The 24,953-nt window shown below is 41.9% G+C and overlaps 1 protein-coding gene across 1 annotated transcript in view; it reads right to left on the bottom strand.

The window, feature by feature from the left end:
• Nucleotides 1-4,064: 4,064 nt before the first annotated feature.
• The window catches only part of PTPRJ (protein tyrosine phosphatase receptor type J), a 57,475-nt gene continuing 36,586 nt past the window's right edge, over nucleotides 4,065-24,953 (bottom strand). The window contains 21 exon segments of the mRNA XM_068400044.1: nucleotides 4,065-4,223; nucleotides 4,930-5,065; nucleotides 5,839-5,999; nucleotides 6,769-6,888; nucleotides 7,299-7,433; nucleotides 7,581-7,654; nucleotides 8,527-8,617; nucleotides 9,493-9,580; nucleotides 9,681-9,689; nucleotides 10,540-10,581; nucleotides 11,653-11,740; nucleotides 12,318-12,436; nucleotides 12,591-12,801; nucleotides 15,356-15,490; nucleotides 15,740-16,027; nucleotides 16,881-17,135; nucleotides 17,827-18,093; nucleotides 19,377-19,643; nucleotides 20,857-21,123; nucleotides 22,274-22,540; nucleotides 23,135-23,401. Coding sequence (XP_068256145.1) covers nucleotides 4,065-4,223; nucleotides 4,930-5,065; nucleotides 5,839-5,999; nucleotides 6,769-6,888; nucleotides 7,299-7,433; nucleotides 7,581-7,654; nucleotides 8,527-8,617; nucleotides 9,493-9,580; nucleotides 9,681-9,689; nucleotides 10,540-10,581; nucleotides 11,653-11,740; nucleotides 12,318-12,436; nucleotides 12,591-12,801; nucleotides 15,356-15,490; nucleotides 15,740-16,027; nucleotides 16,881-17,135; nucleotides 17,827-18,093; nucleotides 19,377-19,643; nucleotides 20,857-21,123; nucleotides 22,274-22,540; nucleotides 23,135-23,401 — 3,446 coding nt within the window.

Raw genomic sequence — 24,953 nt, 5'->3', positions numbered from 1 at the left:
CAGAACAGTTGGCTTTACTGAAGTTCTAGTATTTCAAACCCACCTATGTGATTTAAGGAAAAAAAAAAAGTGAGGAATTTTGCTCCTTAAGTTTCCCTGAGGCTGACTGCCCCTGGCAGTGGTGGTTACCTGCTGCGGGTCCTGCACTGGGAGTTCCATTGTCACAGCTTTGCTTTCACAGCACGAGTCTCATCAAGAGCACTCAGACAACCATCGTGTGGCTGGGACATACTCCCACTGGCAAACGACAAGACAATCACGCTTTGCTCTTCCCATCGCACCATGCAGTCATTTCAGAAGATCATAAGATTCTACAGTAAGTGTCAGCACCCCGTGAGGAATTGGAGAGCTGCTGAGTTCCAGTATCACCCTCCAGGCATGTGATCCTTCTAGGGAATGATTCAGATGTCAACCAGGAATAGAAACTAAAAATTTTAGAAGAAGGGGACTTAACTAAGGTAATTTGATATGCATCTACAGTCAGGTAATCTGTAATCAAGAAGCCAGCTATAACATTACAAAGATATTTCTGCACCCCCTTCTGTCATTGCCCCCGAAAACAGAACATCTCCTTCAAGAGATAAAAAAGTCGTCACTCTTGTTTTTCTGGAAGTAAATAAGTCCTAGAAACACTGGTCCTCCGCCAAGGCTATTTCTCATGGAGTGGAAATCTTTTGATTGACCTTGGATGAAGGTATTGTTCCTTTAACTGGTACCAAGCTCTTCATTTAGAGAAACCACCAACTGCCAGGACACATGACCATCAGGCCCTGCTCCTGCCAGGCAAGTCTCAAAGACAGAGGAACACACTTCGCAGGGGGCTCCAGTTACCATAACACACATCCGACTCCAGTGCCACCCTAGAGGATGGGAGCCCACTTTCCTTATCCATTTTAAGCCCTTCTAAACAAAATGGGTATTTTGGCAAATTAATTTTATTCCAAAGGAACTGAAAAGAAAACTCCAAGAAAGGAAAAACAAGACAGAAAGCACTCTAGGATGATGCTTTTTAATTGTTATTTTTATATTTTAAAAACAAATCAAACTATTAAAAACATTATAGACATGTGCTGAAATTTCCTGTACAAGTATGAAAACAATAAAATTTGTACATCATTTCAAGATATTCAACAGTCACTTATTTGAAACACATCAACTTTTCCCTTCTTAAGCAGGCCCCAAATGGGAAAAAAGAGTAGAACAGAAATGCAGGAGATGTAATTGGCACACGGTGGAGCTTTCAGCCTGAAAAGTGGATAGTTTTAGATAAGCAACAGTGAGAGAAAACACTGAACAAAGAGACAGATCTCGGCAATTCTAACACAGAGAACATCAGAAGGCAAGGAAAAAAAATATTTGCAGGAATTCAAGTCATCTTGACCAAGACAGATCCACAAGGTAGTAGAGTGTTACCTGTAATCCTCCTCCTCCTGCAGAGATATCCTATGAGGCATGTCCTACTTATGCACATTGATACTACGGCCAACTTCATGTTCATATTTTAAGCCTTACCAACTTTTTCTACCTATACCTGGGATCAGCAGGTCATTTACTTCAAACTCCAGTCTCTTCTCACAATGAGTCAGTTTTGGGGAAACACATGCATACAGTTGTATTAAAAACGGATACTCATTAGATGATGACACAAGTGAGAATTTGGCGCCTGCTTCCAACATCAAAACAACCGGACAGATACGTTTGTTTTCTGTAAGAGTGTCTGGGCAGTGGTGAGTCAGAAACACCTTCCATTCTAGCTAGTTTTCTGATGTTCTGCTGCAATATAATGCAAACACATGATCTAGCGTAGAAGACTCACCTCCCTCTCTTCTGTGCTATACAAAACAAGGGCCTTCTGAAGCAAGAAGAACATTCAGCACCCTAAGGCAGCAAGTTCTTGGGAGATCTGCAATAATGAATACTGGCTCTGTGCTCTGCACAGATGTATAAGAATTAAAAGATTAAAAGAGAAAAAAATAACATGCCTGTAAGGGTCAGGCTTTCCTCCCTCCCAGTTCCTTTGGAATGGTTCTGTTTGGTCCAAGTGGTTTACCTTAGTTTGTCATTTGACAGCAGCTTAGGAAGAATGCTGGGTGAGAGATCCACTATGGGGACTGCCAGTTTGGATGGAGCTGGGCAGGATCATTAACTTTTTTTTTTATTATTTTTTTTAAGTATTTCAGAGAAAGAGAGAAAAAAATATCTTCAAGAACACACAAGTGGCTGCTACAAAAAAAAAAAAAAAGCTGAAGTGCACTGTGGTTTGTCCTCCAGTTTTGCTCACACAGCACACCACAATTTCACACCAGGTTGTAAAAAATTCCTCTGGATATCTGTAAAGTTACAGTTGTGCACCAGGAATTCCTACGTTTTCCTTCAGCTGACAGTGGATTCTGCGAGGTTGCCAGGTTCCACTGTAATGCCACGTATACTCCTAGTATCTGTAGCTTTTTCTGACAACTCTGCTAAAACAAACAAAAACCCAAAAAACCCAAAAAAAAGCAGCAGAATTCCAGGGACTCTGGTTATTAAACCTTCATAAGATTTTCACCACTTTATAGCTATTCTATAGCATTATTCATAAACTTCATATTCCTTTGCAATGCAACCAGTGCAATGATCCAAAGACCAAAAACACCCCCCCCAGATACTTAAGAAGTCCTTCAATGGTAATGCCTTCATAAGTCTAACAGTTATGTACCAGCAAAATAAATCCAATCTAATCCCTGACTTGTAAAATCAGCAACTAGGGGTTTTCTGCTTGTTTGTTCTGTTTTTAAAAGGACCAGTTAAAACAACAGCAGCAGTATATTACAAATAATTATAAAACAATTACATTAGATCAACGAGATGCAGGCAGGTAAGATGTGTCTCAGTTCTGAACGGCTAAAACAACCGATAAATTGGTCTTTACAGCAGAATTTTGTGCAATTTGTTTTGGTAGAAACAGTAAAGCCAGTCAATCTGTTTGGGAGTGCTTGGACACTTGGAACCTTAGTTTGACATTTTCACAGACTCATATATTTGAGGAAAAACAACAACAATGATAAAAAGACACCAACCTGAGTAAAACTCTATTAGAATAGAGTGATCATTATTCAGTAAATCATATATTGCACCTTTAAATAAATCATTATAAATTGTATAAAAACAGGAATATCAGCCAGGAACGGGGAGGAGCTATTCTGTCCTTCATACACACCCACACACACCCCCAGCACTCACATTCACATACTCACTTGCTCGGTTTTTTTTTTTTACTATAGTTAAAGCTCGGAGTGACAGACCACACTCCTTTTCCTCTAGCAGAGGCACCGAAACATTAAGGCAGGGGATATTTGTGGTGAAATGCAAAAACAAAGCTCACCTCCAAACTTCTGGAGAGTCCTGCCAACAGTGCAACTACAGTTAAGTTTGACATAAGCCTTATTTAAAAATCTGTGTTCTCATTAAGAGTTTCAGTACAAAAATAGAATCTCTGCTGTTTTTTTTCCTAGAGTAGCAACTAGAAAAGGCACAATTTCCAAGTATAAATGTCCATTTGAAGGAGCTGTTTGTACTCCTTTTTTAAATAAAAGGAACACGGAAAAAAAATAAATCACAGAGGCACATATCTATTAGCTAAGTAACCAGATACAGTAGATAAAATATGTTCCTGAAACTTATAATTAAATATATTAAAACAGCCCACAAGCCTGGTGTCTGTAAATGAAATCATATAAAATTGTAATAAAAAGCTTGTGTTATTATTTTAATATTTAAATTCTAGTTCACCATTCATACTGCAAATGCTATTTCACCTATCAGCACTGTTAAATTCCCAAGAAAAAGCAAGATTCCTCTGTTAACTTTAAATAGTTCTGCTTGGAGTTTGGTTTTTTTTCAATACCAATCTGCAGCTCCTGCCAGCATTGTGTTTTTCCTCCTGTAGATCACATCTTCCAATGCAGACAGAACTGGAGAAGCCAGATGTGAAACTCTGCACACAATCCTGGAAAACACGAGTAGAACATCTCCCTTTCCTATGCGCAGGCAACACCTCCTGGAGACACTGCGTTCCTTCCAGGCTATGCGTGGTAGCCATTGGCCTTCCCAAAGCCTGGCCCAGGTGTGAAATTTTCATAGATTGCCATTGCTGTCATGTTTTGGTAAATAAGATCCGTTTTCTTGTCTTTCTTGGATCTAATAATATCCATAACACACTGGTTTAGGAAGACGTATTGGTCCTGATAAGAGAAAAAGAAAAAGGAGGGTAATATATTTCTAGAAAATACCTGATTTTGGAAGTAATTCTGCTCCTAAATGCAGCTTTTGGATGCATTGCACCGAATGATATCACAGAGTATTTTTTAGAAATTGTATGTATAGTTCATAGAAAATAGGGCTGGAAAGGACCTCACGATGTCATCTGATCAAATTTACTGTCATGCCTACACTCTCTTAAAAGACTTTGATGACGGAGATTTTGCAGCCTTTTCTACATCAGCTTGAGTTAATCCACACACCTTTTTGGATCAAAGTGATAATTTCATCAGGAACACACGTGTGTTCCTGCAGAATACAAAAGAAAAGGTGCACACCAAGACCACTTGACTCAAGATAATTTGGGCTCACAGCTATAAAGATAAAACTCACATGGGTAAAACAAGCTGCAAAAAACTTTTTCAGGATTTGATTCTTTCCAGCTGCAAATGCCAGTCCTACAAAGTACTTGGTAAAGAGATTGCTTGGACATACTACAGCCCCTGGCTGCAACTACTGTTGTGGGTGGGAAGACATGAGGCAGGAAGGAGGGAAGTTAAATAAAGAGCAATTTCAGAGTGCTCCTTGATATCTCATCTTCCTGTAATTCTGAGCTACATCTTGAATCCACCTGTCCTGGGTTATTACGCGCATTTGAAACACACTCTGCTGGATGAAAGACAGCCTTACCTCAGTTTGCACCATTAAAGGTCGGTGCATGCGAAGATCATACACCACTCCATACACATCCGCAGTATTCTCCATTTCTATCTGCTGAATCAGGCGGTCAATGGCAATGAACGTCCCCGTCCTCCCAACACCAGCACTGCAATGACACGGGGGAAGCTAGTTACTGCTTTCTCTCAATCACCTGCTCACCGGTGGCCTGATGAGAAGACAGTGAAGATAATAAGATGCTCTCTGGTGACCAGTGATAGGACACGTGGAAATGGAATGCAGCTGCGTCCAGGCAAGTTCAGACTGGACATTAGGAAAAGGTTCTTCACTGAGAGGGTGGCTGGTCACTGGAACAGACTCCCCAGGGAAGTGGTTACAGCACCAGGCCTGTCAGAGTTCAAGGAGCATCTGGATGATGCTCTTAGTCATATGGTTTATTTTTAGGTAGTCTTGCAAGGAGCAGGGAGTTGGACTCGAGGATCCTTACGGGTCCCTTCCAACGTGAGATATTCTATGAGTCTATTATTTCAGTGGCACAGGTATTACAAGTCTCTGCAGTCCAGAGGGGTGGTTCTTGCCACCACCAAGAGGCAGCAAGGACACGCTTCTGGGCTTCCCCGCCTTGCACTTACACAAGATTACATATAAAAGCACTTGAAAAGGCAACTTCTTCAGCTAAGTTTTCCAGGCTAGGAGAGATGGTCTATTCTAATGAAAATTTGTATCATGTACTTTGCTGCCTACAAAGCATTGCTACATTTCTGAAGCAGGAGGCAAAGGTTTTAATTTGGCAGGGTGAACAGGTCATGTCCTTAAGCAGACTTGTTTTTTAATGCCTTTTTTTTTTGAAATCACATTGAAAAAGACTTCTTAAAAAAGCTACAAGATAAAAGTGTGTCTACACAAACACATTCTTCCTACCTGCAGTGCACCAGAGTAGGAGAGTCAATTGGGTTTTGACTGCTGTACTCATGAACAAGGTGTCTAAAGTTAATGAGAAGGTCTGTTGTTTCCGGCACTCCGTGATCTGGCCAGGAGGTGAAATGGAACTGGCGCACTGTGTGGCTCTCAGGTGTGTTGGACTAGAGGAATACACATTAAAAACAAAAGAAAACAGGCTTCAGAGGAGCAAGGGTAGGGCTTCCTGCCACATGTGCTGTGCAAAGCTCAGCTTCATTAAGGATGCCTGCTACAAACTGCAGTAATTTGACCAATGATATTTCAGTTTCCCTCTTCCTTCCACTCTAGTAGAGAATACTTTGAAATAATTTCCTTTTACTTTTCACTTTACTCCAAGATCATTTCTGCTGCATTACATGTGCTGACAGAGATGGGGCTAATTGTGCAGTCTAGCAGATATTACAAGTATCTACATAAGCACAAGTTTTGGTGCAAGTCTCAGGGAAACAGGAGCTGCAGGATCACTGATGGGGCAATCAGTAATTCCCATTAGCAGGATGGATTTTTCTGGCAGATTCCTTTCTGCCACAGCGAGGGTGTTACTGACAGCTCATTCCCACCTCTGGACAGGTTACTAACAACACTGTTGTGGGAAGTCAGGGCATATGAACAAATGCATATACATAAATATCACCAGAATCTCATTGTCAGTATATGTCATGAAAGATTTTTCAATCAGACTTCTGGCAAAAAGCAGGCCAATACATTCAAAGCCTCAAATTAAAATAAACCACTCATCCTTTTGCCTCAGATAACTTTGAAATTTATTACGTTTTAGTGAAATTATTATATTCTGGTACTCCAGTGTTGCTTGACTTGCGAAGTCACAGTGATACAATAAACCACTTCTACAGATATTTGTACCCAACTAACAGCTGAGGGGGTACTCACCTTTTCTACAGTGAAGTCCCTTATTGTCCATTCTGGAAGGACAATCTCCGAGACCATTGTCACAATAATGTCACCATAGCTCTTGGATTGTTTGTCTGGCCAGTATTGCTCACATTTTGTCTAAGAATAGAGTTACAAGGTTAGACACATTACACACAGCAACGAAGCAACTGACTGTTAGTTTTAAATAACACACCACCTGAAGCAGGGCTAGAAAGCACATCACCCTTCCCGATGGCCCATCTCAAGGCAGGTGAAGCTCTACCAAAATCATTCTTTAGGGAGAAGAACCCACCCTTAAAGACAGAAATTCCACAACCTTTCTGAGACAATTTATTCTGGTAGTCAGCAGATATAAAAATGGGAAAAAGCTAAAAAAAATTGGCTTATTTAATTTGGAAAACAGTCTTCCAGTAAGTGGATGGTTGTTAAAAGAAAGTGGTCAGTCTCCAGCCTACTAGGGTAACAACAAAATTAGAAGAGATCCAACTGTCCTCACGAGACAGTTCAGTTTTAATAAAAAAACATACCCGGGCTTGTTCAACACATTTTGTCAACATAACAATAGAGTAGATATTCTTTTCCCAAATCATGCGCCAGAAGTCATCTATAGTATTGGGTAAAGGACCCTGTGCAGCAATAAATGCCTTCTTTGAGTTATAGCCCTAAGAAAGAAAAACCAAAATAAATATATACACACACATGTGCATCAATGAGACATAAAAAGCCAATTTTAAACATCATTATGATCTGTTAAGCCTACATCATAAAAATACACATTATATTTCTTGTCAACTAATGAAACAACTTACAGGCATATAGCTTGCATTAATATAGTCATCAGTTGCAGAGCTTTGATCTGAAAGTTTAACACGAGAAATATCATCTGCAGAAAGAAAAAAGGAAAAGAAAATCATGAATTTTAGAACAAGAACCTTTCAGGAAAATACTGCTTATCTAACGCATGGTTTCTAAACAAAAGGTGTTTTAGAACAATATGCACTTTAAGAATAAGAATATAACTTCAGGAATCATAAATAGCGGTATTTTAGAATTTTTATAATGAAAGCCTTCAGAAAAATGAGTGGCCAGGATAAAAATTCAGAATACTCAACACATGGTTTTTAAACATGGTTTGTTTTTGCATATTTATATTTTTTTAATCCAACACAGAATTTACTATGGTTTTAACTACTAGAAAAAAATAGGTAATTTGTCTCCTGCTGGCATTGCAGCTGATGTTTTTCCTCCAAAGCATCCCTAAGTACCCATCACTGTTCGCCTTCCAATTCCTTCTTACACCCTGCTATGTTGGGGTGCCTGCAGACAGCTGGGAGGGGCTTAGGCTCTTAGTGCATCTGCAAAGCTGGCCAGCAGGGTCTTAATATTTCTTACACCTCTGCACATCTGTCTGACTGTAGTAAACAGTTAACCTCTTGGGGTTTTTTTTTCTATCTGGACTGCAAGTTTCTCACAAATGAAAAATTAAAAATAGGTAATAAAGGGAAAGTTCTTTAAGGAGTTTTCTTGAGGGAAAGTTTGGGAACTTTAGGGAACATTCTTGAGGGAAAGCTCTTTAGGTTTGCTTATACACTGATCTTAGGAAACCAGCAGCCCAAATTCACTAATTTGGGAATCAATCACATTAATCTCTCTTTGAAACCTCTGGGTACTATTAAAGCCAGATCAGCCAAACACAAGGTTTTTCACCTAAAACCTCAACCAGTACAAGACTCAAAACCAAAGAGAGTAACTCACATGGTAAGACGTTGTTGTATCTATTTTTTCCCCTGTTCTCAGCAAGTTCAGCAGCAAATTTGGGCTGATGAACACCAGCAGACTTGAGTTCCTATAATAAAAAAAGGACTCATGAGCACCTGGTCCTGGTTTAGGAATCATACAGAAACACAACTGAAACAGAGAAATACTTCAAACACTTTTGGCCTTTGCCAAAGCAAAGGAAGCAAAATGTGAGAGGAAGGTAAGGCGGAGCACCAGCCTGCAAAGTACAATAAAAGGGACAGAATTCGATTTGGAAAAGAAAAAAGAGAGTCAATTAATAGCTTCAAGGAGATGGGGGAAAAAAAAAAAAAAAAGAGATTCTTTAACAGCAGACATGACAACACAGAATCCTTACTGACACTTGATTTCTGTCTTTTGCACTTTCTAACAATTGAGTTTTAGCACATTTCATAGAAAAACAGTTACGGTCACTAAGCAAATCATAATTGCTGTTTCTCTGACTGGTCCTTTGAGCCATTCACAGGTGTGGTTTGCAAATCACACCTACACATTAAATAAGTCAGTGATATTAGCAAGAGACCTGTCTTGTGTAGAAAAACAAAAACAAGACAAAAAAAAACACCAAAGTTCAGGGATGTTCAATAGCTTTCCCTAGGCTAGCTCTGCAGTGTGACTAGGGCAAGGACTCTGGAGATCCCAGCTCTGGCAAGAGCCCTGAGCAGCAGGCCATGCTATAAGGTCACAGGTAGAGATGATGGTTCAGGATGTGAAGTATTTATCATGCACTTCAACTAGATTTGGAGCTGAGTCAGGGAAGGGAAGGCTATACCATTCTATGATTCTATACAGGCAGCTTAATAATCTCTATAATAAAGGTCCCTTCTCTTCCCCTTCAGCGAGCCTCACGTGCGCTCAATATGAAAGCTAATTTGCCTTTCCAAAAATATTTGTCATGAAGCTCTCTCCACTGAGGGCACATACCTCATACTCTTCAGCAAAACCACAGTTGGAGTCAGCTTGCTGCTTCTTAAAGTAGGACTCAAAGTTCTCCACTTTAATCATTTTTGATCTACAATAAGAAAAACCATGTATTGGTAAACTTATATATTAGATATTAGGTAAATAAACTATGAATTCAGTTAATGTGTTAGAAAGTGTGCTTTACTTACTTCTTGACTCTTCAGGGGAGGGTGGGGGGAAGAAAAAAAAAGGTTGATTAGACACATGCAGCTGTATTTTTCACTATGTGAATCTAAGAATGAAAGCATGACTGTTAGTAGCAGCCACAAAACTGTGCATTTACTGGGGACAGGATATCAAGCATAGCATTCAACGGATCTGTTAAACCAAGGAGAGAATAGCATATCCTTCAGGAGAAGAATATCATAGAAGGTGTCCATCAGCCACTTCTGTGCTCCCATCAGATTGCCCCCATTCCCTGGTGTATTTTATGTCAGCTATCAGAGTCTACACAGGTGGGACTTCATGGCATGGTCCGGCCATGCCCTTCGATCAGCACAAAAATTGGTGCAAGAACCCATAATGTGATTCAATTGCTCCGCCTTGTGACTTCCAGTATGTTGTGGTTACCCTCCCACAGCCAGCTTTTACAATATCAACATCATCCAAATCAATGGCTCAGCACAAAGTAGTCATAAAGCAAAGGAAAATTCAGGCCACAGTGCAGAATTTTGCCTATGTGCACTTTATTAACAATTTGGATTGTTTCCTCAATGTGCACGGAAGCCTGCATTTCATCCAAACATCCCGTTTTTCAAAACTACGTGGAGCATCTGTGTGTCTAACAGCGATTGATGAAGTGAGCATTCAAACCCCTGTGGCAGCTCTAGAAGTCATGATCAATATAATTATTTTTAGTCTGCAAGCTGGAGTCTTTAAATTCCATGAGGAATTAATACTGCAAAATTCTCTATAAAACTGCACAGATAACACATATCAGGGTTCAGACTAAGTTTTGCAAATATCACTTGAGCTCAGAAAACAATGTGCAAAAGGATTTGGACTTACTTAATTGGAGAAAAGGACACTTCAGTATTTCTCTTATCTTTCCTATAAGGTGATAGAAAACAACACAATAGGTTCATAGTAGAATTTAATGGAATGCACATGAGATTTCCAATGACAGCTATTTCCTGTGCCTGTTCAACACAATTTCTTTTAAAACATCTCATTCTGTGCAAAAAAACACCCTCCTGAGGCAAACCTTACACCTGGAGTAAGAATAAAATACTTCATCCTTCATTCAGTGATGCTGTGCAATGGGACTGTTTCTTTCTGTTGGAACCAGAGTATAGTACCTGAACACAAAGCGCATAGTTTGGTGGAAGAACTACATCTGAGGGATCTGCATTGCTAGCTAACATCTCAGAAGAATTGGTACGAATCCCACAATCCCTACAGTAAGTGTTCAACAGTGATGTGTCAGTGGTAATGAAAGTGGTAGTTGAATGAAAATAAGTGTTCCTAGCTTTAAAGGAAGCTCTTCTCATCATTGTCCACGGCTATTGGACATGCTTGTAAAAATAACAGAAGTTAATCAAATAAACTAAGAAAACTGGACTAAGAGCTCTACAGCTAACTCTTTAGAAACGATGTACCACATGATCAGAAGCAGGAAAAAGCCTTTGTGGACTCTTAAGTCTCTAATTATTTGGAAAAGGTTAGAAACTGAGACACCAGCTCAAACCCTGGGCAACTCATCAGCTTCCGGAAACTCCAGAATGGAAGTTTCATGGGGCAGGCCATCAAGCAATTAAAAAGCATGATTAATGGACAATTTAAAATAAAACCATCTAAGATACAATTACATATGTCTTTTAGCACAAAAATTTGTGACGTTTGCTTACTTCTGACTGAATTACTTCAGCATGCATGAATTCAGAGAGCTAAATGAAACAAATCTTAACTCATTAGTTTGTAACTATGGGGTTGAACAAAATCATTCAACTAGTTTGATACATCAACTGTAATCTGTAACATACAAACAAGATTTTTAATAGAATGTATTTTAAAACATCATGACAGAAGTCTATAAAACAGAGAGGCCTTTTAGTAGAAAGATAAAGAAGGGAAATACTGGTGTTCCTCATCACAACAAATACAATCATGAACACACATTACCTTCTCCTTCTCCAGAATATGAAACCCCCTATAGCAACTACAGCCAATACAGCTAAAAGGCATCCAATAACAGCTCCAGCAATAACACCTGATAAAAGAGAACAAGTATTATTCATTACTGATTTAACTCTTTGGTAATGATCTAACTCAATGAACATGCTACAAGAGAACCTGGCAAGTGAGAGAGCACACTCACACTCTACTAAATCATTTCTTTACCGTGTCCTTTGGCAGTACCAGTATTGAAAGCTCATTAAGAATAATAAACCAAGGATGATAAATTAATAAAAAACTGGGATCAAAGGACCAGTATTTGCATTCCAATACACCCGCTTCTAATTTAGCAGAACTGTTAGAACATCAGCTGTTTTTTGCTATTTGTTTCTGTAGCAAAGTCACTGTGCCATTCAATCCCTTTTAGCATGCCATGAGTAGCACAGCTTTTGGTTACTTCCACAGTAGAAGTCATACATGGAAAAAGAGGCAACCTGCAGAACTAGCAAGGTATGAATTTACAGAGCAGTGTCACTGCAAAGCCGTAAAGGCACAGTCCATCAGAGAGAAACCACAGGTGTTTTGCTATTATGAAACTTGCCATAATTAAGGAATCTCCACACACTGTGTACGTGCCAAGTTGCCAGTCCTGTATTTGACATTAACTATACCTGGATCCTGGGGTAGCAAAACTGCCTCAGAACAGGGTGAAAATGATACATAACTGTCTTCCTCCACAATGATGTTGGCCGTAGTAAAGGTTATGTTAGTGAAACCTGCAACACTTGCCCTGTTGATAAGATAGAAGAAAAAAAAACAACAAAACAATCAGGTACATTACATGGTTTTAACAGCCTTAAGCAAGATCTGTAATCTTTTCACTAGATGATCTTTTAGATTTCAACTGCAGTAAAATTAACCAAACAGCAGTTTGAGATAAATACCTGTATGAACGCAGTGGAATCAATGGTCCGTTCTCGTAGCCATACATTGTGTTTCCCGTGCCTACATTAACGATGTTTGTACCATTCTGAGAATGTAAAAAAGGTGATTTTGCATGTTCTGTATCTACGACATACGTTACATAGGTGACTGTCATCATCGTCTTGAAATCTTTGTATGTGTTGTTCAATTTAGACTTCAAAGACCCACAACCTTCAGGAAAGAAGACGGATATACGTTGTATACATCACCCACTGACTTTGTATCAATCAGCACAGTGGCTGAAATGGTAATACAGTGTGTCACATTAACCACAGTTGTCATTATTCAATAAATACTGCCTGAAATGAAAGGCTGAGTGCAACAGACAATCTCAGCAACCTCTTCTACTGCAGTACAATTTACTGAACTACCTCCTTACTCCCCAATGTTATTTGTTTTAATCTCCTTTTGGTTTTACTTCTACCACGTATAGTGGAGCTTCTCTATAAAGGTACTCACGCACTCTATCAACTACCACGCATAGAGAGTAAAACGCAAACAGTGTAGAAAAAGTCCATTGGTATTTTGCAACATTGTGCTACCCAAACAGCATCAAGCCTCATTCAGGGTGACACTAAACTTGTCCTGACCTTTACTTCCTTGCTGTGTCTTACAAGAAGTCTCACACTTAAACCCTAAGAGATGAAAGAGTTAATTTCTGCCTTCTCTTGACATAGACAAGTATTGGACAAAACAGTGATCAGAATAGTTTCTTTTCCAGAAGACTAAGAAGAATGAGCCACCGCAGTCAAACAGTAACCAATGGGACAGCATCACTTTACAGGGTCTGTTGCTAGAAGATGAACCCTAGAAACTTGAGGCAGATTATACAGCTGAGGCACATGTGACCTATGAGGTAATAAACAAGCTCAAATCACCAGTTGTCCAACAACTCAAGAGCACGCAAACTCACATAAATATTCAAAGTGTTGCTCATTTGACTGAAGTTTGCATACATTGCTCTCTACTGACTGCCTTTACAAAGCTAAAAGCTCCTTCCAAAAGCAGATATAGTATTGAATTCACCTTTAAAAAGGAGAAGCCTTGCTGGAGCTCTGAAAGGTGGAAAAGCTCTATTAAGTTGTCTACAGTTGTGTAGACATGGTTTCATCTGCCACCAGTGAGCTGGTGGTTCATCTTCACCATCAGCAAAGCTCTCATCAACTCTAACTGTGCAGGAACAGGGTGCAAGACAGCTCTTCTAAAGCACTAGTTTGGTTACATTAAAAGCAGCTGAGGTTGCAATTAACTCAGTTGCCTAGAAATGGCTGTTCAATACTATCTGAGATACGTTATATGTCCTATCTGGTCCCTAGTTTCCATTCCCAAAGGATGTACATCCCAGGTTATATCCCCAGGGTCCTCTGGCTGTCTTGGATATCACCCTAAGACATCTCAAACAGCCTTAGATACCATTGCTTGTACAACTGAATAAAGTCCCCTCTGTCTATCCCAAAGGTAATGATGTCTGTTTTAAGACAAAGAAACACATCTCAAGCATACTAATGCTATTTCAACACTATAAAGCTGAAGCGATGCTTGGCTATAAGGATGGTTTTCTGCTCCTATCAAAGCACCCAGACTCTATATTATAAATACAGGTGATCTTCCTTCCTTATTTCTCTCAATCACGTCTTGAAAGTCCTCTTTCTTGAATGCCTTGCAATCAAAACCACACAGAAGAATGCACCGAATCTCATTAAGACTAAACAGGATTGGCTGAAGGTACAAGAAGAGCTGTTGGTGTGTGCAAGAGACTGACATTCAGACCAGCAACTCTGGGGCAGCTGGGTATGCGTGGGAAAAATAGTAATTTTCTGCAGTGATGTACTATATACATATGACATTCCTTGAACATATATTGTATGGAAAACCACAGAAGAAAGATCTACAGTCAAACTGCTGCAAGATGAATTTCCAGTGTTAAGACAAAGGATAAGCATGAACGTCAAATCCCACTTGGGGGGAAACTATCTTCATCAGCCGCTTTATTCCTCTAGTGCACTGGCAGAAATGAAAAGTTGTTCAATTAGAACCTACACTGCAAAGGTAAGTTCCTTAATTTTATGATTTATCACTAGACATTCACCAATTAAAGACATTTCTGTTTTGATGCTTTAAAGAGGTGAGTTTGATAGACTACCCTCTAGCTTTCCCTGGTGTTCAACCTCCCATGGCATGTAATGCTGACAATGCTATTCAAGTCTCCCACCTGCACCCCATCTCTCATCTCTCTCAGTTAATAGTGCTTTAAGTAAAATCAGAAAGAAAGCTCTCTTCCTTCTTTTTTTTTTTTTCTTTTAAGATCTTACTTCAGATATCTTCCAGCTGAAACACGGAGGGGAAAGAAACATCCTACATTCCAAAGCTGCTTATATGAGTAGCTCTGAAAATTACTCTGTGGGGAAAAAAAAAGGATACTACCCAATCTTGTAACAGGAAGCACTGGCAAATCAAGATGGCAACAGCACAGTGGCAATACATACGAGACTTATATACAAGGATAAGTCAGGCTGGAAAAGGCTGAGTGAAAACTGGCTTTCTGAAAACAAAGAGTGATCTGACTTCAAGCAAGCAAGGTATTTGCCTCATGATTTTTGAAAGGTGACTGAAAACACTGCGTCACCTTTTTCTCCATCCATTTAACACCTATTTAGAGTTTAAAACATAATGCTGTCTGATAAGTTGTTTCATGCAGCTACACGATAATATTGTAACATCTTACCTTGTTCTTCTGTTGTGATCATTACTGCATAGGCTTTTAACGGTCCATTCACTGACTCAAAATCAGAGAATTCGACAGACAACGAGCTGTGACTGACTGCCTTGACTAAAGGAGCTTTGCTTGGAGCAGGTGGGTCTATAAACAGAAATATTTTTTAGTACCTTAAAGAATGATAAAGAAAAGTTTTCTAAACAAGAAAACACTGTAATACTGATGCTGTTCATATAATGCCTATTGAGTCATATTAGACTTTGCATGAATGCAGTGTTTTATTCATAATCTGTAAGCTGATAATGTGCTGCATATCAAGTTTGGTATTCTGCAATCATGAAATTAATATCTCGGTCCTATGAATATCTTACATTCTCAAATCCTAATGCTTACCAGTAATGCTCGTATTACACATTTTCTGCACTGAAGGGCTTTCAGAACTATTTAAAAGAGTTGCAATAGTAACCGTATAGGTGCTGAAATAGTCTAAAGATGCTGTTCTGAAGGTTTCCTCTGAGCCTTCTCTCATGCAGGATGGAGCCCATTCTTCTTTTTCCCATGTATCATTAAATATTTTAATTTTGAAGCCAGAATTGTTACCAGAAGGACATTCCCACTTCAGCATTAGGGAAGACTGCTTGGCCACTGGCTCACACTGAAATGAATTCACTAAGGCAGGAACTGCAAAAAAAAAAAAAAAAAAAAAAAAAAAAAAAAAAGGAGTAAGAAATCAAGTATTGTAGTAAATAGAAAAAGCTGTCTATTTGTAAGTTCTGCGTATAAATGTTTGTAAAACTTCAGTATTCCTTTCCACTTTTAAAAAGATGAACCTACTGCCAACAAGGACTTGCTAGCCTACGAGGAAGAGAAGTATTTAGAAGAATAATCAGACCTCTTTCTGTGCTAACTCCTCTGCAGACAGGTTTAATGAGAAAATTTAGCTTGAGTATCTGTCTAGATCAGTGAAGTTTTCAAAATACTGTTCAACCACTGAACACAGTACTCTAAGAACATTTTTGGAGTAGTATGTACATTGACACTAACTCCTTGTATAATTATGTAAAACTCTTAGTGGTCAACAAATCAGAAAATGAATACAAGCTCCGTGCATTAAGAGCACAGCAGCGGCCATCCTTAAGTCCAGCAACTATAACACGTCAGTTTGTGTGAGAGTCCTATAAGACACAATATAAAAATTGCAACCTTATGATCAGATACAAAAAGATATTTAAAAAGTTAATGTAGCAGTAACTCTGAGAAGAGAGGTCCCTCTAAACTAAACATCTTATAAAACTTGGCCTTCAAGATCAAAACTCTCATAACTTCAACAATTGTAACACACAGCAGATTTATTTCCTCTCTTGATAAAGTAGTATTTCGTACTTCCAACTACAGGGGTAAAACACTCATGGATTAAATGACTTTGTTATTAAAAGGGGTATTATTTTAAGAAACTAAGGAGAAACAGAATTGTGTACCAGAAGAAACACATTTAGTTAAAAGACAAATGTGACTGACTGGGACTTATTTCAACTGCATTTTATAAATACTTCTTTTCCTTCAGTAACACTGTTAGCTGTTCCTACAAATATAGTGAAATTATAGAAGGTTCCAGGGTTTACATCTGTAATAACAGCTCTGGTGACACTGGATGTCTGGTTTCTAGAGGAAGAACTATGACTTTGGATCTCTATCCTGTAGGTGTAGTTAGAAGAAGTATCATCTGTGCTCCATGGGAAAAATCAGAGACCAGCATACTCCACCTGGATATGGAAAACAGAGCTGGGCTCTGTGAAAGTCAAGACGAGATTCTGTCGACGCTCACGAATATTTGCTGGCAAACACAGACAGAAAAGGCAGAGGCCCAGCCACGCCTCCGTGGTTTGGACAGACTGAGCATTATGAGTAGCCAAGCAGCACTTTCACTGTACCAGAGACTCTCTTAACAGGTCCATCCTGGGGCACCTCTGGAAACCCCACTGAGGAGCTTTGGGACAGATTCACTTCACCTCAGTTAAAACAGGACAAAAAGGAAAGGACACAGCAGCACATACTCACAACAAGGGTGAAAAAAATGGCCACAATGCCAAGCATGAGGAACACAGGAGCACCTCAACCTTCTCTCCTCTTTCTGAGGAGCAGAGCAGAGCAGTGCGGCTGACAGCCACACAGCACAGTGCCGCCCACAGCCCAGCTGCAGCCACGGGCCCCTCCAACAGGGGAAGCCCCCCAGAAACACAGTGTACTCTGTGTCCTTCAAAATGAGGACCCAAGAGCATCATCCACAAAGAAGAGAAGGCAACAAAACCTCCCACAGAACCCCCTTTCGCACATTAACATCACTGATGGCAGGCAGGCAGCGTGCAGCACTTCTGCCTGAAATGACATTGTATTTCAACCTTCAGGCAGGTAGGCAGAACCCCGTCCTGCACAGCAAAATAGAGACCACCAGAACAGGGCTGCAAGCAACCGTAACTTACTTGTATAGAGGCTTATGGATATGCCTTCTCCTTCCGTCTGACCATCAGCCGCTACGACAAATACCACAAAATTGTACATTGTCCCAGGGATTAACTCGGTAATTTCTGCTTTGGTGACACTGGACGTCAGGTTCCTAACAGAGGTACCACTTACAACCTCTGTCCTGTACGTGTAGGAGTTGGAAGCAGCATCGCTCACTGCCCACGTTAAGCTGACAGAAGTCATGCCAACATATTCTGCCTTCAGATCATGGATTGGGCTGGGCTCTGTGAAAGGCAAAACAATCTGTCAACCTGCAAGAACATCTGCTCAACCATGGATGGAACAAACACAGGCACACCACTACTTCACTCTTCATATCACTCATCATTCAGAGTGCAGGAGCACCCTAACAACATCACCAGATGCTCCTGGACGCTTCTGCATCAATGGGCAGCTAAGGGAAAAACAAGGAAGAGGCTTCTCAAGTGGGATTCAACTTCCTTTCACATTCAAAAGCACGAGCACAGGTCACCACAGTGCCAGCACTCCCATGGTTTTGCTTGGGAATACAAAGAGATGGGCAGGAAAGAGACAAGGTTGCAGGGGAAGGCAGTGAAAGAAGATGGTGGTGTATCTATGCACAGCAAAAGGTAAGGAACATCAAACACCACTGGAAGAGGAACAGAGGTGATGACCCAGGCACCCTCCTCCCTTGCCACCACTGTGCCCTGAGCTCATTCCCGAGCTAGCGCTGCCTAAAGCTCACTCTCCTGCTGCAGCCCAATGGCAGCCACAGGCCCCCAGATCACAGAAGTTCCCCAGGCACAACACACTCAGTGTGTGGGAGCCCTTTAAAATAAGGGTCTGAGGTCCCCATCCTCCAAGAAGTGAAGGCAGTAAAACTGCCCACACAAATCCCAGTCCAGGGAGCCAGGTTGTCAGGTTGTTCCTTCATCGTGTCACAGGCTTTGGCGACCACCTTCAATGATTGACCCACAACCTCCTATCAGGTAGTTGTAGAGGGCAATAAGGTCTCCCCCTCAGCCTCCTCTTCTGCAAACTAAACAACCCCAGTTCCCTCAGCCGCTCCTCATAAGACTTGTGTTCCAGACTTGTTCAGACTCATATGACTTGTGTTCAAGGCGCCCTAACCTCTCACTAAAACACCTCATTCTCACTGTGACATTTAAGTCGATTTAATTCACCGGCATTAACAATACTAATTCAAATGACAACTGAGTGAAGTGACAGGCTGCATCGCCCTATCAAGGGGCCACTCCCACCCCCAGCTGGTGCCACTGGCGGGCATTAGGTCTTTTCCAACCTTAACTATTCTATGATTCTATGATTCTACAACCACTGTTTTCGAGGGGGTTTGTTTTACTTTGTTTTCAAAAAGAAGGCCAAATCTCTTCCACATAAACATCTCTGCAGGCAGGCAGGCAAAGCACAGCACCTCTGCCTGCAACAGTATTAAATTTCAACCTTCAGGCAGTTAGGCACAGCCCTGTGCTGCACAGGAAAATACCAAACACCAGAAAAAGAGCTGCAAGAAACTGTGACTTACTTGTATACAACCTTATGGACACCCCTTCTCCTTCCGTCTGACCATCAGCTGCTATGGCAAATACTGTGAAATTGTACATCGTCCCAGGGATTAACTCGGTAACTTCAACTTTGGTGACATTGGATGTCAGGTTCCTAATAGAGGTACCATTTATAACCTCTATCCTGTACGTGTAGGAGTTGGAAGCAGCGTCGCTCACTGCCCATGTTAAGTTGACTTTCTCAGCACCAACATATTCTGCCTTGAGGTCACGTATTGGGCTGGGCTCTGTGAAAGGAAGACAACAATATATCAACCTGCAAGAACATCTGCTCACCTACATGGACAGAGGAGACACAGGCACACCACTACTTCACTCTCTTCACATCACTCATCATTCAGAGCACAGGAGCACCCTAACAACATCACCAGATGCTCCTGGATGCTTTTGCATTAATGGCTGGGTAACAGAAAAATAAGAGGCATCTCAAGTATGATTCATCTTCCTCTCACATTCAAAAGCAAGAGCATATGTCATCATGGTGCCAGCACTCCCAGGGTTTACCCTGGCAATCCAGAGAGGTGGGCAGGAAGGAGAAAAGAGTAGAGGGGCAAGATGGTTGGGCATCTCTGCACAGCAAAAGGTAAAGAACGTCAAATACCACTAGAAGAGGAACAGAGGTGATGACCCAGGCACCCTGCTCCTTCTCCAACCCTCATGCCCTGAGCTCACTCCCATGGCAGAAAGACCATCTCCGAAAATCCTCTCTGCAGCACCCTATTCTCTGTGCATCTTCAAAACAGGGCAACCAGCCATTACGGTCAGGCAACACAGGAGAGACTTCTGGGAATCAACTGGAAAGGTAGGAGCACACACGCAGGTACATTTCAGGACAACACAAATGACAAGAACAGGCATATGTTTCCTTTCAAATACAACCTGTAGAATGACCAAGCTGGGCTACAGCCTTGCAAGCCAGCTCCAAAATGGTCCCTCCAACACCACATGTCAAGACTTTGATACTCAACACAGCAAGGTGCTTGATGGCCAAAGCAGCTCTGAACTAGCGTTGCCTAAATCTCACTCTTCTCCTGCAGCCTGATGGCACCTATGGGCCCCCAAATCACAAAAGTTCCCCTGGTGCAATATGCTCTGTGTGAGATCCCCTTAAAATAAGGGTCTGAGGCCCCCATACTCTAGGAAATGAAACCAACCCCCTTTCCCAAATTTAGAAGATAGAGGTTCTCAGGGAAAAATCTCTTCTCTGCATTGGCAGCCTTGGGGACAAAATTCACCAACAGCCTTCTATGAGGGCAATGCTGCTTCTGCACTTTAACATCCCATGCTTGGCAGATCGGCCATCTCTAGCTCCAGGAACAAATCATCACCTCTGCCTGCAACAGTACGAAATTATAACCCTCAGGCAGGTAGGCACAGCCCTGTGTTGCACCAGAAAAATACAGTCCACCAGAAAAAGAGCTGCAAGAGACTGTGACTTACTTGTATACAACCTCATGGACACCCCCTCTCCTTCCGTCTGACCATCAGCCGCTACAGCAAATACTGTGAAATTGTATATCGTCCCAGGGATTAACTCGGTAACTTCGACTTCGGTGACATTGGATGTCAGGTTCCTAACAGAGGTACCATTTACAACCTCTATCCTGTACGTGTAGGAATTGGAAGCAGCGTCGCTCACTGCCCATGTTAAGTTGACTTTCTCAGCACCAACATATTCCTCCTTGAGATCATGGATTGGGCTGGGCTCTGTGAAAGGCAGGACAACAATCTGTCAAGACAGAGAAATAAGGAAAGAAGAGCCACAGCCACATTTCTCTCTTCCACATAGAATGAGCATTATTTGTAGCCAGGCAGCACTCTTACAGTATCAATGCCCAGTTTCAGACATTCATGCTGGGATATCTCTCAAAAGGCCACAGGAGTTCTGGGGGATATTCTCTTTATTTCATTTCACATGCTAAAATTATTTGTTTCCACAGTGGGTTTCCAGACAGAGAAACAGATGGAAATCAGGGAAGGAAGCAGAGTGCAGGGTGATGTGGTCTGTTAACTCAAAATTGTGCTCATGAGTCTTAATCTAAGCCCTTCATCCCAGCCTCTTGCCAACATCAGCAGAAGGAAATGGGCTCCTTGAGCAGGTCCAACAGCTGACCCACCCTGAGCGGCTGTGTCTGCAAGCCTGATTCAGCATCAACACTAGGCAGTCAAGACCCACCTCAGGCACCTTAGACATGCTCATCTACTCAAGCAGCAGCTCCAGGACGCATTGCTTCCAATTGCTTTGTAGGGATGTTGCCTGTTCCCTTTTCCACTCCTGAGCTAGACACACAAAAAAAAATTCTTCTCCTCCCATCTGTCCCTCTGATCTGGGAAAAAAGTGCCATAGCGTAAACCTGGCAAAAATGGCACCACTCTTGATGATGTGGCCCCTAGGCACTGCCACAGTCCACTGGAGCCCCAGGCCAGGGACTCTGCAAAGAGCTCAAAACACTCTTCAAGAATAAAAAGCCTCTGTGATCCTGGCCACCACATCCCTGCACACCATGTCCCCTTTGGTATAAGCTGCGATAACCTGCTCCCAGAAGCATTGCAGGGGGCCCATTCAGCCCTCAAGTCTAGAGAAAGTCATGCTGTTGTAGCAGCTGGATCTCTACATAGGCTTGAGCAGGGAAGCTGATGAAATAACTGCTTTACAGGCAACACACACACAGACACATACAATCTCAGTCCTTTTCCCTTTTACCAAAAACTGCTTGGTACTCATGCTCACAGGCACCTGGAGCAAAGCAACAGTACAATGAGAAATAGCACAAAGTTGGAAACGCAAGGTAAAAAAGCAGGGCAATTTGGTACAAACTGCATGTTTACTTGCAATTGAGAGGCACCATTTCCTTACTTGTGTACAGCCTTATGGACACCCCTTCTCCTTCCGTCTGACCATCAGTCGCTACGGCAAATACTGTGAAACTGTGCATCGTCCCAGGGATTAACTCGGTAATTTCGACTTTGGTGACATTGGATGTCAGGTTCCTAACAGAGGTACCATTTACAACCTCTATCCTGTACGCGTAGGAGTTGGAAGCAGCGTCGCTCACTGCCCATGTTAAGTTGACTTTCTCAGCACCAACATATTCTGCCTTGAGATCATGGATTGGGCTGGGCTCTGTGAAAGACAAGACAGCAATCTGTCAACCTGCAAGAACATCTGCTCACATACATGGACTGAAGAAACACAAGCACATCACTACTACTTCTCCACATCACTCATCATTCAGAGTGCAGGAGCAGCCCAACAACACCACCAGGTGCTCCTGAAGGCTTTTGCATTAACGGGCAGCTAAGGGAAAACTAAAGAGAAGTCATTCTGAGTGGGATTCATCTTCCTTTGATACGCCAAAGCACAGGCCATCACTCTGACAGAGCTCACAGGGCTTCCCTTAGGAATCTAGAGAGGTGGGCAGGAAAGAGATGCAGATGGTGGGGAAGGAAGAGGTTTTTTTGTTTGGTTGTTGCTTTCTGGTTTTGTTGTTGTTAGGGGGGATTTTTTGGTTGGAGGGGATGGAGGGGGTTTGGTGTTTTAAAAAACACAAAACACAAAAATTAGGGCTATGTTTCTTCACATTAACACCCCATTCTTAGTAGACAGCCCATGTAAGGCCTGCATTATATTTCAGTCCTCAGGCAGGTAGGCAGAGCCCTGAGCTGCAGAGCAAAACATGATCCACCAAAAACAGAGCTGCAAGAAACTGTGACTTACTTGTATACAGGCTTATGGACACTCCCTCTCCTTCCGTCTGACTACCATTCACTGCTGCAAATACTGTGAAATTATACAACGTCCCAGGGATCAACTCCGTAATTTCAACTTCCGTGACATCGGACGTCAAGTTCCTAATAGAGGTACCATTTACAACCTCTATCCTGTACGTGTAGGAGTTGGAAGCAGCATTGCTCACTGCCCATGTTAAGTTGGCTTTCTCAGCACCAACATATTCTGCCTTGAGATCATGGATTGGGCTGGGCTCTGTGAAAGGCAAGACAACAATCTGTCAACCTGCACGAACATCTGCTCACATACATGTACTGAAGAAACACAGACACACTGCTGCTTCAGTCTCTTCACATCCCTCATTGTTCAGAGTGCAGGAGCACCCTAACATCATCACCAGATGCTCCTGGAGGCTTCTGCATCAATGGGCAGCTAAGAGAGAACTGAAAAAAAGTAATTTTGTGTGGGATTCATCTACCTTTGATACTCCCAAAGCACAAGCACAGGCCATCACTCTGACACAACTCCCAGGGCCTCCCTCAGTAATCTAGAGAGGTGGGCAGGAAAGAGCAGAGCACAGCACAATTTCAGTTGGAAGGGAAAATCATCTAGTCCAAGTGCCTGACCACTTCAGGGCTGACCAAAAGTTAAAGCATATTATTAAGAGCATTGTCCAAATGCCTCTTAAACACTGACAGGCTTGGGGCATCGATCACCTCTCTAGGAAGCCTGTTCCAGTGTTTGACCACCCTCTCAGTAAAGAAATGATTCCTAATGTCAAGTCTAAACCTCCCCTGGTGCAGTTTTGAACCATTCCCGCATGTCCTGGCACCAGATACCAGGGAGAAGAGCTCAACACTTCCCTCTCCACTTCCCCTCCTCAGGAAGTTGCAGAGAGCCATGAGGTCTCCCCTCAGCCTCCTTTTCTCCAAACTAGACAAACCCAAAGTCCTTAGTTGCTCCTCATGTGAGAAGGACTTCCAGCCCTTTCACCAGCTTTGTTGCCCTCCTCTGGACGCATTCGAGTACCTTAACATCCATTTTAAATTGAGGGGCCCAGAACTGCACACTGTACTCAAGGTGAGGCTGCACCAACGCTGAACACAGCAGGATAATCACCTCTTCTGACTGGCTGGTTATGCTGTGTTTGATGCACCCCAGGATGCAGTTTGCCCTCTTGGCTGCCAGAGCACACTGCTGACCCATATTGAGCCTGCTGTTGACCAGCACCCCCAGATCCCTTTCTGCAGGGCTGCTCTCCAGCCACTCCTCTCCCAATTTATACTTATGCCCAGCATTATTCCATCCCAGGTGCAGAATCTGCCATTGGGACTTGTTAAATTTCATGCCATTAATCATAGCCCAATGTTCCAATCTATCTACATCCCTCTGCAAGGCCTCTTGTCCTTCCAGAGAGTCAACAGCACCTCCCAGTTTGGTCTCGTCAGCAAACTTGCTAACAGTGCATTCAACTCCTGCATCCAGATCATCGATAGATAAATATATTGAACAGGACTGGCCCTAGAATTGAACCCTGAGGAACACTGCTTGTGACCCATCGCCAGACAGATGCAGCCCCATTCACTACAACCCTTTGAGCTCTGCCCTTCAGCCAGTTCTTCACTCAGTGCACTGTGAACCCACTCATCCTACAGTTGGACAACTTGTCCAGCAGGATGATGTGAGGGACAGTATCAAAAGCCTTACTGAAATCCAGAAAAACTACATCCACCACCTTCCCTTCATCCACTAGGTGGGTGACCATATCATAGAGGATACAAAATTAGTTAAACAGGACTTTCCCTTT

Source organism: Nyctibius grandis, chromosome 4 (genome assembly GCF_013368605.1).
Source record: "Nyctibius grandis isolate bNycGra1 chromosome 4, bNycGra1.pri, whole genome shotgun sequence".
NCBI classification, from domain to species: Eukaryota; Metazoa; Chordata; class Aves; order Nyctibiiformes; family Nyctibiidae; genus Nyctibius; species Nyctibius grandis.
This window is presented reverse-complemented; position numbering and strand designations above follow the sequence as displayed.